We start from the raw sequence: 13,183 nt of genomic DNA, 5'->3' as shown, positions 1-13,183 counted from the left end.
ATATCTTTTCATTTTATGTTATTAATCTATGACCTCTCACATTATGCCCCAAATTACCTTACTATAGTGAACACAGCAAAACCCTTCACTCTCCTCTATCCAGGAATGTCCAGTTTGAAAACAAACAACATCGTTATCATTTTTATTTTGAATGAGATTAATTTTCAAGATCTTACTGGCCTGATTTTATAGATAGATAAATCAACACTAAGAATGGGATGGAGTCTCTCTGGTTAACTCTGACATATGAGGTATCTGGGATTTGGGCTAGGTTTTCCTTTTAATCAATGGATTTCTTAGCGATTTTATAAAGATGAAAAAGACAAAGGGATTGATAATTTTTGGAAGCCGTAAGCCATTTTCTAAGATATTTTTCTCAAAGATAAAGGAAGTTGCTGTAGAAATGAATAGATGCATTCGACTTTAACACCATTTCCCAAAAGAGAGGACCGAACACCAGATTAGCACTTAGAAGTCTGGGAGATGAACCTTTTATTCTGAGAGGGAAATGTGTAAGACAGAAGACAGACAGAGAAGGCAGGAAGGATGGAAAAGTCCCCTTGAAACACACGCACAAGCCTGGATCCCTCTTCTAGAAACTGGGATCACTGTGCTTCATTTCTGGCGTGCCCTGTTGTTGGGTGCCTTCGGGCAAGTTCCTTCTCCGGGAGCCTCAGGATTTTCCCTGTGAAACTGGATTGTCAAATCCACACTAGATGGAAGTTAAATCAGGAAATGTGCACGATGTGCGCAGTATTCCTCCTGGAACTTGGTAAACGATTGACCCTACCTACATTGCTTGAATTAGTGTTTTCCTCCCAATCCCAGAAATTGGACAGGTGCTGCCGCTGGCCGTTGAAACAGCCCCCTTGCTTCCCTTCCCTCCCGGGAGGCTCGGACGGAGGCCGCGTTCCCCGGGCGCGGGGCGGGGTGGTGCGCCCGGGCGCGCGGGCAGGAGCGGACCGCGGGGGCGCAGGCAAGCGAGGCCGCGCCACCTCCTGGGGCCCCGCCCGGGGTCCTGCGGGCCGGGTCCCCCGGTGTCCTCGGTGGAGGGGCGGGGCTCCCCGCGCTCAGGATGGGCTGGGCGCCTGGGAGCAAGCGGGGGGCCCTGCTTCTGCAGCCCCCTTGGCAGCAGTTTCCTGACACCAGGGTTTTCAATCTTCCTGCAGGAAAAGCAGCTTCCCTGCACCTGACTTCCTGGCTCATCCCCTCGTGTGGGGCTAAGGCGGTCTGGTGGGGTTTAGGGAGTGGTTGGCGAAGGAAAGTGTGCGTGTGCGTGTGTGTGCGCGTGTGTGTGTGTGTGCGCGCGCGTGCCGTGCAGGGAGGGAGAAGGGCAGAGTCTGCCGCAGGCCCCTCCTCGCCCCCCCTCTTCCCAGCCCTTGGTTGCTATGCAGTTTCTATGGCAGCAGCATCCTCAGACCCAACTTGCACCCATCATTTAGAGCCAATTAAGGTAAAATAGTGGGGGGAGGGAAGGAGGGAGTGGCAATGGAAGGGGGAGGGGCGAGGCCGGGAATCCGCTGCGGGGCTGCAAGTGCAGGTTCGAGGTCGGGTCTGGCTCTGCTGGTCGGCCCAGCGCAGCGGCAGCAGCGGCAGGAGCGGCCGGAGGGCGCGCAGCCCCGGCCCGGCCCGCAGCCACACTGCAGACCCCCGGCCCCCGCCCGCCCCCGGGGACCCTCTGCCCGGGCGCTGACCCCCTGCCTGCCCAGGCGCTCTGCACTCTTCCGTGCCTCTCTTCTTTTCTCCCTTACCACCAGTACTTGAACAGAAGGAAAGGAAAGTTTTAAAAAATGCCGATCGCACAGTTGCTGGAGCTATGGAAGAAGATCGAGGTGGAGCCCATGGAGATAGAGGTGAGTGCCCAGGAGAGAAGGATGCGCGCTCAACAGCCTATCGGTGGCACGCGGGAGGTCTCACAGAATGGACTCCTGCGTGCTGGGGATGACTGTGTGAATATCTAGTGTGTGCCGAGCTGTGTGTGTTGCCGTCTATGTATGCAAGCGTGTGTATGCATTGTGTCCATAGGTGCTCACACGCAGGGCGCTGAGTGGGGTGTAAACTATATGAATGAACGCAAACGCTTGAAGAAAAAAAACTGTTGCCCTTAAACGAAACTTCAGGATGCTTCCTGAGGTATGTGTGTATCTTGAAGTCATCACAGCTTCCAAACTAATCTGCATCAGTTTGATTTTCCTTCAACAAGTGGCTTTACATGATAAGAACTCCATTTGCTAGAGTGGAGGATGAAACCGGGAGGCAAAACAATGGTGACTTCTTAGGAAACAGAAGGCATGAAGATAATGCGGTCTTAATAGCTGTGCGTCCACATAAAGAGGAGCCGTTACAAATAAAGAGAAAAGCTAATGAAATGCAAGTGTCAGTGGCCCCTCCCTGGGGGCTGGCTGCTGGGAGTCCCCTCTGATACTGTTTCACTACATGCTTCCCTAGGGACATGGAACTCTCTGGAAGTCTGGTCCATGGAATTTGATTTGCTTAATTTGAATTACAGGTGATCAACATACGTTTTTCTGTGAAGAGTAGGTTCCTCAAAGTTATGCATTATTAGAGCACCCTTAGTCCATTATTAGACTACCTACTGAATCGTTAGACATACCTGTGCTGTGTCTCTAGCAACCGAAATTGCTTTACCAAATGACAAATTCTAATAACTTATGAATGTTTACAAAATCCAAGCTTTAATTTTTGTCTTATCTCCTATCCCAGCCTCATGCCTATAAATAAATTCTTTTAAATGTTACTTATTTTTATATGTACAGACTATATGTTTAGACATTCATGTAACACTTATTTTATTTTTTTTAAAGATTTTTTTTATTTATTCCTGAGAGACACACACACACAGAGAGGCAGAGACACAGGCAGAGGGAGAAGCAGGCTCCCCCCAGGGAGCCCGATGTAGGACTCGATCCCGGGACCGGGATCACACCCTGAGCCAAAGGCAGACGTTCAACCACTGAGCCACCCAGGCGTCCCTCATGTAACAATTTTAAACTGAACAGGAGATTCTGTTTTATTTATTTATTTTTATTTTTATTTATTTATTTATTTATTTGAGATTCTGTTTTAAAAGAGAATTTATTTAATATTATACATTTAGTATGTTGAGGGGAGCCAAACTAACTTAATGAATGCTTGGGCTATATGTTGCTGTTCAACAGAGGTGGTTGAGCACAGCATAGATATCAAGCCTATTTTTTGGTGGGACAACGTGCTGTTGATGCCGGTGACAAGCACCTAAATCTAGAGAGGTGACACCCCAGCTCTTCACTGTCATTGACTATTCTGTGTGCCCATGATGTCATTCCTGGCAGCCAACACCAGGCCTTTGAAAGAGCCTCTCACTTATAAGGGTGGCTAATTCGGGGTTCATTTTTTTCCTTTGGAGGGAGATTTGAGGTTTTAAAAAACTGAATGAATGAATTTAATTAATAATGACTAGTCAGAAGTTTTTTTCTTACTTGCTGGTGTTTTCTGAAGCCCTCTCGGAACTATGTTTGTCTGTGGTGGAGACCCAGCTGGGCCCCCTGAAGGTAGTAGCCCTTCTGCTGGGGTGGGGGAGGATTTGGGTGGGGGCAACACTGCGGATGTGGAGGGCCTTGCAGAATTTCTCATGGGGCTCCAGACTTTCCATCACTGCCACTGACCGGAGCTCTAAGGAGCAGCTTGTGTTGTAAATATATCGATTGAAAATGGACCAGCGATGTGTATATTCACATCATTTAAGAAATAAGTCATAGACAGCACTGCCTTGCCACCCCATTTAGAGGGCGAATTTTAAAACTTTTTGAGATTGATGTATATGCAACAGCAAATCATGAAAATTGATAAAGTAGATGGTCCTGGAGCAAAAGAAATTTTCTTTAGGCTTCCTGGGTAAATGTTTTAGGATAGTATACCCTCTGCAGTATGCCTTATGAAGATAGAGCATCCAATCCTATTTCTTTGGAACCCAGAAAATCAGAGCTTTTCCTGGAAAGAGTAAATGTGAAGCATTGGTCCTGAGGTCCTTTGGGTCCAGGGGAACCCTGAATCCACACATGTGAAATCTCTCTGCCCTGGAACTCAGAGGCTCATTGTATTTTCCAATTTTGCACGTTTTATGTTGTATGATATTAAAATATCTCACATATCAAGACATTGGGCAAAACAAATGGAATACATTTGGCCTCCGGACTCAGATTAAATATCATAAAATCTTTGCACGAGGAGCTTTGTGTGCTTCTTCTTATGAGAGAGTCTGCTGTACGGTGCCAGTTGTTCTGTCACTCGCTTTTGCACAAATTTAACATGACTGATGACTGGTTTTCCAGTGCTAGGGACCAGTTTTATCCTAACCTAGGAGTCACTCTGGCCTTGCCTTGTTTTCTCGGACTGGCCTGGGTCAGGCTTGAGGCTCACTGTACTGGGGACACTGTTCTCTGTACGCGAACCAGCTTTGCCTCGGCCCACAAACCAGGGGAAATTTGTTTGACTATCGAGGAAAAGCATTTGTGGTTTTATGAATTGTTTTGAAATATGTAGGTGGTATATTTGACCACTTAATGAGGTGTATTGACAAGGAAACGTGTGCTAATTAGAAACTGGGCCCTCCATAAAATCCCTGAAGAATCTGGCCTTAAAGAGAAGCGTACAGAGTTGTGTGTATGATGTTTTAGCCGGACCCTCAGTCACTGCTTCCAGCAGGTGTAAGGTGGCCCAGGGCATGCCTGGAAGGGGTGTGGGGCAAGGCGGGAAAGTGGGAGACAGAGTGAGTCAGGGGGTGCAGAAACCCATCCACAGGGGCCCATTCATCCCCTTTCCATGTTCTTTTGAAGGAGTCAGCAGGACCGTCCTTTCTGGGATGTCACCATGCGTTAAAGAAAGGAAAAGTCCCTGTTTTTAAACATTGCAGATCCAACAGGACTCCCTGACATCTCACGGTCTAGAATGTTCGGTGCCAGTTGTCTTACGGCTGCTGGGTGAGCTGACTGCCTGGAAGGTAGTGAGCCAGCCGGCTTGGGGCGTGTGGCGGGCGATGGTGTCCCCACTGCCAGCCGTCTGGGGCTCCTCCCCGGAGCTCTCTCCACATCCCTCAGTGGTAGATGCTATTACGTTCCAGACTTAAACAGGGAAACTGAGGCCCAGGTTAAGCAGTTTGCTTTCGGTCATGATGTAGGAAGCAAGACTCAGACACAGACCCTCCTGGTGAAGCCTTATCCTTATGGAAACACTCCGCTGTACGAGTCTATGGGCCAGGAACTTGACCCTGCCCGAGCTCAGTCATTCTCGAAGCATCAGCTGAGACCGTGATTTTATTCCATTCAAACAAGAATGGTTGCAGACGCCCTCCCTTTGTCACATCTGTCTAACCCCTTTAGTCTGAGCCCCACGTGGATCCACAGGTCAGGGACTTACGTAAATCACCTGCTTCCCCGCTTCACTTGTGCCATGAGTGATACACGCTTGGCTGACGGGGCAATTTCCAACCGTGGCTGTGAACGCTCCATGCTCTGCTCACCACCTGCTGTAGAAAGATCCATTTCCTGCATGAAGCTTCACACGGTCACATGCAGATTCAGGTGGGACGGTCCCTCAGTGCACTTGCCCTATTCCGCTGCTGCGCTAGTAGGGAATACCTTGTTCGCCCTTGTGCTGCTTACCCGTAGGATGCTCTTGACAAGAGTGTTGTCATGCTAACTCTCTTCAATGTGTATCTCTGTTGTCAGACCACCGAGGAGGATCTTAACCTGGACGCGGAGCCCGCCGCAGAAGATACCGTGGAAGAAGTAACTATACATGTTTTATTACAGCCTGATTCTTTGGGGAGGAAGGTGGGGTGGAGGGAGACGTGGAAGTTTGAAATCAACAGCCTATGAGCAGTTATTTTAGTGAAATATCTGCATGCAAACACACGCCGACACAGATACATATATGCACACGTGTGTGCCATGTGTCGATGATAGCCAATAAATTTCCCTCCAGAGGAATACGTAAAACATGGGAAGAAAAATCACAAACCAGAGTAAAAGAGTCCTTGAGCAGGGGCTTTTCAGAGGGGAGATGAGGGATGGTCATCAATAAAGACAGGTGTGTAGGATAACCAGCTGGGGCACGGAAGTGCTAAATGGCTGCACCTGCTGGAAGGTAGGCACCCTGACCTCCGAACGTGCGTGGGGCTGGCTGTGCTCTTGGAGCCCTGCGAGCAGAGGGGGGATGCGCCCCTGCCCCCAGGAGCAGGTCAGTGGTGGCAGAGGCCAGCAGCTGAGGGGGATGGGAGGGTGAGGCTGGGAGGAGCACACCCTGCAGGGGCCGTTGGGTGGAAAGGTGCCCCGAGGACTGGCTGTCACTGGCTGCATTAGCCTGGTTTCCACACGGTGTGGTGGGGGCACAAGCCTGACCCCAGGGGGCAGGAAAGCGGGAGCAGACAAGCCCAGACAACGCAACGTGGGGGAGGCTGTGGTGCCAGCAAGCATGCTCCAGGGCCCTCGGGTAGGGAAGCACTACCTTCCAAAGTTGAATCAACGCTGGAGGAAGGGATTCTGTTGAAGCAGCCGCATTTCTACCGCTTGCAAAGAAGTGCCCTCCAAGGCAGCTGCAGCCGGGAAGGGTGACAAGGCAATTAAGAAGCTTTCACTTCCTGAGTTGCTCAGCCAGGCGCTGCTTGGAACCATAAAAGTTGTAAAATTTGCAATTCTGTTGACTTTTTAAAATAGCTGGGAAGGTACTGTAGCTGAAGGGGTGGATCAGTGAGCACTGCTGGCTTTGCAAAATGGTCTGTTCGGATGCTAAGAACCGTCTTTCACGTCTGTCTAAATGCATGCACACCAATCTGCATTTTAAGCCCGGTGCCACTGGATCTCATGATCACATGACGTAATATGTTGGTTAAATAAAGTAAAAGGGTGCAAAGCTGCTTCATCTTTAGCTGGCAGCCTTTCAGTCCTGCACTTTTGATACTGCCCTGGAAGTGTGCAGCCCGGCTCTGCTCCTGGCTTTACAAGGAGCTTCCAGCATTCTTGAACAAAACATCTGGCCTGGTGTAGGCTTGCATTCTCTGGGAGAGTAGGTGTGGCCCCTGTTCTTGTCAGTTCCACGGAGGTCAAGGCCCTCCTTGCAAATGAACAAAGTCGAAGGCCCGGGGTCTCAGAGAAACCACGCCACGCCTGGCCTGCCACTTTTATTTGCACTTTGCTGGGCATTGGTGGGAATTTTGATCACCAGAAACCTTCTGGATGTTTCTTGCAGACAGATTAATGTGGTACATGAGCAGTTAGGTTCGGGAGGCCAGCTCGTACAGGGGTGCCGACTGTTCCTTCTCATAGGCCAAACTGAACACCACGATTATGTCACAAGATATGCTCAAAAGCGCTTATGCAATTAACAGAGAATTTTCTTAAAGATTATTTATTTATTTATTTATTTGAGAGAGAGAATGTGACTGAGTTCTTAGCACGAACAGGAGAAGGATCAGAGGGAGAAGCAGACTCCCACCTAGCAGGGAGTCTGGTTCAGGACTCAGTCCCAGGACCCCAAGATCATGACCTGAACCAAAGGGAGACACTTAACCAACTGAGCCACCCAAGTGCCCCTAACTGAGAATCATTAAATTCATTAACAGTATTTATTTCCTAAGATTTCCTAGTCTCAAAGTGTCTTATCCTTAACATTTTGGATGGAAATACAGATGCTGATTTATTGCAGTAAAATCATTCGACCGCTTTAAGGTTGATTTTGATAACAGGAGGGGAGACACAGCAAATTATTACTATTTCTTCATGGTAGGAAAGCAATTTAACTTTGCCTCCTAACAAACGAAGGAAGAAAGTTCCAGACAAATTTTGGGAGTATTTTGTGGGATATAATGTTGATTTCTGATAGGTTCGTGGTGTTGGTGGGGACACTGAGAAATAATGGGACAACAAGCTACTCACTGAGGTTTCTGATAGATGATGCTGGAAGCAACAGGCAGGTCCAGCCGGCAGCACACAATGCTTACACAACCATCTAAGGGTGGGTTAGAAGCCAGCGCGTCTCTGCATCCTCTCTGGCCTTCAGAGGGGGACTGTGCCGTCACCTGTAACTGGAGGATCTGTGGCTCAGACCCATGGAGGAAGTCAGAGTGGAAAAATTTCATACCTTTGTCCGGTCTGACATGTATGGTGATGATGAAAAATCCTATTTAGGAAAAAAAAAGTCATTCACATTAACAACAGTTCATTCATTCAAGCAAGAATATTTGTTGATGACCTGTGGGTGGCACACGGTACCACCATGGAATGATGACAAAGGAACATGGGTGTGTCCCCGGGGGCACACGGGGAGGACACAGCATCGACTGCAGCCTGGCCATCATCTGACATGGTGTCTCTGTGGGGATCGTCTTCATATGGATATATTTTAAAGCATAGAACACACTGGGACATCTGATGTACGAATATCTCCATGTGGGGTTCTTGTCTAGTTGTATTTCACGTCAGGGCTTTGTCCATGAAAGAAGTTTCTAGAATAAAGACTGCAAGTGAGATAGGAAGTTGGTGTTGGAGCCATGTGCCTCTTCACTGCTGTGGAGGGAAAGGCTTCCTCCCCTGGAACACCAGTGCTGGGACAGGGAGGTGGTGTCCTAAGTCCGGGAGGATGGCTATGGGTTGAATTTCACCTGACACATCAGAAGTGGGCACCCTTGAGAGTCTGAAAAAACGCAACGAACTCCAAACAAACAAACGAACAAAAAACCCTCACCAGATCACATTAGGGAACATTTCAGCTGTGTCTTGAAAGGGTTATTATTGGGAGGGATGTGGGAGAGAGACAGCCCATGGTCGTGGAAGGGAAATCTGGGAGCAGAGAGCTGACCCATGACTGTGTCAGAGGCACCTGCCCTGTGAGGTTCGCACTCCTGCTTCCTGCTTCCTTTTGCAGGTTACGTGCTGCAAACCCAGGTGGAAGGTGGGGACTTAGAGCCCTACCAGTGTTCATGGGTGACTGCAGAGTCACATGCTTCACCTGGGTATGCCACCGAGGGCCCCGGTCCCTGGTCCCTGGGGGAGATGGTGTGGTGTGGGGTGGGCCCCTTCCAGGACATGGAAGCGAGGCCTCTAAGCACTGCTCAGCCCTAGACTCCATGTCCCTACCCCATCTGTTACCCTTCCATCCCTGTAGTATAGACACAGGTGTTTTTTAAAGACAAGTTTCTAATTTCACAGAACAACCTGTGAAAAATATTGGAATTTGTTGTATGTGTTTTTTTAAAGTGCTTAGATATCAGGGTTACATTTATTAATAAAGATCATTGTCTTGTCTGGTCAACTTTAGAAACCGGGTCCAGATAAGTTCTTCTCAACATTAGCATCGTTTTACTTTATTTCCACGTGATGACAAGGGTGTTTCCCTCTCCCCCCTGAACTTCCACTCTCAGTTTTGACAGTAGAGACTGTGGCATCCGAAGGCAGAGCAGAGCATGGCGAGGGTGGTGGCACCTGCTGAGGGCAGCTACCACTTGGCGGGGAGCTCTGCGGAGGAACCGGGGTGGGAGGGCTCACAGTGAGATGGACGACGCCTCTGGTGGCCTCTTTGAGGACGCTTGAAGATGGGGTCCCTGCTGCTTGGCCACTGGCCTCTTCTCAGGGGTCAGGTGGACCTGTGGGCACTTATTTGGGGCAGGACATCCTGTGATTCTGAGCATCTGTCAGTGTGACCTCCTTCAGTGACCAGCAGCCTGACTTCCAAGCAGCTACATCTTGGACTCCTTGATTTCTCTGCTCAGGGGAGGGAGGCTCAGAGCGAGGCCAGGGAAGAGATTTGGGGGATCATGGAGAACCCTTTATGCTTGAAGGAAAGAACAGCCCCAAAGTGTTATCAGAACCCTCTGGGCTGGGATCTCTGGGTGGCTCAGTGGTTGAGTGTCTGCCTTTGGCTCAGGTTGTGATCCTGGGGTCCTGGGATCAAGTCCTCTGCTCCCTGAGGGAGCCTGCTTCTCCTTCTGCCTTTCTGTGTATCTCTCATGAATAAATGAATCTTAAAAAGAAGAAGAAGAAGAAGGAGGAGGAGGAGGAAGAGGAAGAAGAAGAAGAAGAAGAAGAAGAAGAAGAAGAAGAAGAAGAAGAAGGAAGAAGAAGGAAGAAGAAGGAAGAAGAAGGAAGAAGAAGGAAGAAGAAAGAAGAACCACCCTCTGGGCTAAACTCGTGGTAACAGTGGGATGTCACCCTGGTTGGGGCTGAGCCACCTGCCCCCAGATCACCTGTAGATTCCAGCATATCATCTCTTACCTGTCCCACCCTGGGGAGCTAGACAGTTACATTGTTCCTTTAAAAAAAGAAAGAAAAAACAACCCAAACTGGTTTGAATAGAAATGAGACAAGAAGAATAATGAAGCCTCAGAAGTAATAAAGCAATTAAGAGCAAAGCAATTACAGTTTAAAGCGATAGTTAGTAGTTTGGAACAGAGATTGATGGTCTTCGGAGCCCTGCTCATTATCTCACTGCCTGTCAAGTGCCTGTCACGTCTCCGGGAGCTGGTGTCATCCCCATCACACCCACCGTGTCAGCCCGTTTACATTCGTGTTTCTTCCTGTTTTTCGGTCCAGCAAAACACAGGCCTCCTTGCAATCCTTACAGAGACTCTGGAGAAAGTGCTGTAAACACAATGTAGTTTGGAGGAAGGGTTGTGTGGCTCAGCAGGTGCAACCCATCTGTATTTAAACGCACGGCGGGGTGGGCCGCAGGAACGCTGACTTCACGAAGCATTAGCATCGACTGAGGCAGAAGTGAAGGAAAATGTGCCATTTCGTGATGAAAACTGTGCAGCGTGTTATTTGATGTGTCAGTGGTGGCTCTGCGAGCCTCCACAGCAGACAGGCAGCCCGACTCTTCTATCTCTCCATCTCTGCGTCACGGCCATCTCGTCTCGTAGGCGTTCACATTCATCTCCGCTGGACGTGGCAGGGTGGCCTCAGCTGGTGTCGTGTCTGAGCTCTTCATCTTTCTGCATCTGTAACAAAGCCAGCAGCGAGCGCATGTGAGGGTGTTGTCTCTCCAACGATAGAAGGACTGCTCAGTCAGTGCTAACAGGGACGCTCTCTAAACCCCTGGGCACCCATCAGGGACCCCATCCTGCTGCCTTAGATCACCCCATCAGGAGGCCATGGGTCCCAATCTTGGACAGGCAGAGCAGATTACTCTCATCATTCTGTGTCCTGGCTGGAGCCTGTGTGAACAAGCAAGCGGCCTCCAGGACAGGACAGCAGCAGACGTGGCCTAGGCCACCCTGCCGGCACAGTGACTCTGTGGATGGTCACATGCAGGAAATACTGGTTCTCCCGGGGATGAGGGGATCCTGACCAATCCCATGATTGCCAAGGACTGATATTGGGGTGGCTGCTAAATAGTGCAGCGAACACCCAATGAAAGCTGCGCTTCAACCCAGAGCAGCGGGATGGGAAAAGCACTAAGATCAAGGTTGGGGTGTCCTCTGGGGCCTCCTGTGTTTGAACCCCCAGGAATGACAGTACACCAGTCCCACCAGAGAGGAAACCCAATGACTCGATGAAATAAGAACACTGCATGTGATTTCCCTCACCTTCCAGCCTTGCTAAGCCCCTGAGAAGTGAGAGGGAGGTCCGTCACTTTCCCTCTGTTTCTCACGGGTGAAACTGAGGCATCGAATATGCTGTGATTTTCTAAGTATAACCCAGAACCAACAAATAAGGGAAATTCAAACCAAAGCTATTCATGCTGGCAGCGTGCTTTCCCTTCCTAGAGTCACCCATCCCCCAGGGTCGCTGAGGGGGCTGACGGCTTCTTGGCTGACGGGATCCGGGCCTGGGGCCAGATGTGGTGGCTTGGTCTTCTTCTCTGGGATTGCAGCGAGGTGACAGGTGCCTCTGCCGCCCCACTGGCTCCTTTCTGTCCCCACCCCAGAGGCCTCGGGCAGTGTCCCCACAGCCCGCATCTGCACTTCGTGTGGCTGTGCGGGACTCACTGGCTCGACACCGTCACACTGGGCTTCTCTCTCCCGTTCTCACCAATGTGGGAAAATATGGAATCGTTTTTTATGTGTACAAAACCCCCCAAGAATTACACAAGTTCCTTATATTCTATTAATCTCAAATGGATGATTTGAATGATCACGGCAACAGAGGTTGTATGTATCCTCCCTAGTCATGCCGTAGGTGTGCGGGTAGGAATTCACCATAACAGGTAGAAAGTCGTGTGGTTTGCGACCCTTCAGATATTTCAGAGGTAATTAAGAGTAAAACAACAAGACGGTACTCTTGTGACAGAGATGCAGCTGCGAGCTGGGTGTGGAGACATAGACTTTGCAATTTATGTGAGTCATAAACCTCTCTAGGGAATCATTAAGACATATTTTTCTCCAAGATGTAGTACCAAAACACCCCGCGGTGCCAAACGCATGTTGAGTCAGCAGCCGGCCGGGCATCGGCAGCGTCTGCCCCCATCTGTGCCCTGGCCAGGTCCCCCCTGGCCGCCCAAGGGGGGCCCGGGTCCCTCGGCCCCACAGTGGATCCCCACCTGGCCCCATGACGAATGGAGCCAACGGCCTGTGCGACTCATGTACAAAGAACTCAAAGTCTCGGTGAAGACATCGTTTTGGGAGCATCTACTGTCTATTTTGGGCTTAACAGAATCATGAGTAAGACCTCCTGTTCTTCAGGAAATCATACTCCTTGAGGATTCAGACACATACACGCCTGTTTCCCAAGTAATAGGATAAATACCAGAGGGTGATTTCTAGCTGCTTCTCAAGATGACGAGGGTCTCCGGCGGTGTGTGTGGCGGTGGATCGCAGGTCCGGGGTGCAGGCCTGGCGGGATCCAGCCTCCCCTTCCCCCTCCTCCTGCCCCCCATCCCCCGTCCTCCTCCTCAGTTCTCCAGGCAAATGTCTCAGTGAGCGCTGTGTGCCTGGCACTGTGCCAGGCTCTGGGGACTCAGTGACTCACAGAAGAGAGACAAAAGTCTCTGTCGCGTGGACCTTCCATTTTAGTGTCCTTGCAAAAAGGCAACTCCATGAGACTGCTCCGTGCAGAGGCGAGGGATGATGGGGAGCAGTGGGGATGGAGTGAGGGGGCGGGGGGCATGCCAACAGAGTGCTGGTGCACAAGTCCCCTCCGAGCAGGCGGGGGCCAGGCTGGGACTGAATGAGGGGACTGAGCAGCTAGGAGACCTG

General features: G+C 50.0%; 1 protein-coding gene across 2 annotated transcripts in view; it reads left to right on the top strand.

The window, feature by feature from the left end:
* The first annotated feature begins 1,434 nt into the window (after positions 1-1,434).
* RPS6KA2 (ribosomal protein S6 kinase A2) overlaps positions 1,435-13,183 on the top strand; it is a 345,946-nt gene continuing 334,197 nt past the window's right edge. The window contains exons 1-3 of one of the 2 annotated variants that reach the window (XM_072830504.1): positions 1,435-1,453; positions 1,758-1,853; positions 5,727-5,786. In XM_072830504.1, the coding sequence (XP_072686605.1) occupies positions 1,791-1,853; positions 5,727-5,786 (123 nt within the window). In that variant the 5' untranslated portion in view covers positions 1,435-1,453; positions 1,758-1,790. Of the gene's footprint in view, positions 1,454-1,757; positions 1,854-5,726; positions 5,787-13,183 lie in introns of those variants that run through there. The other variant, XM_072830506.1, reaches the window with a different exon arrangement.

This window comes from Canis lupus, chromosome 1, assembly GCF_048164855.1.
Source record: "Canis lupus baileyi chromosome 1, mCanLup2.hap1, whole genome shotgun sequence".
Taxonomy (NCBI): domain Eukaryota; kingdom Metazoa; phylum Chordata; class Mammalia; order Carnivora; family Canidae; genus Canis; species Canis lupus.
This window is presented reverse-complemented; position numbering and strand designations above follow the sequence as displayed.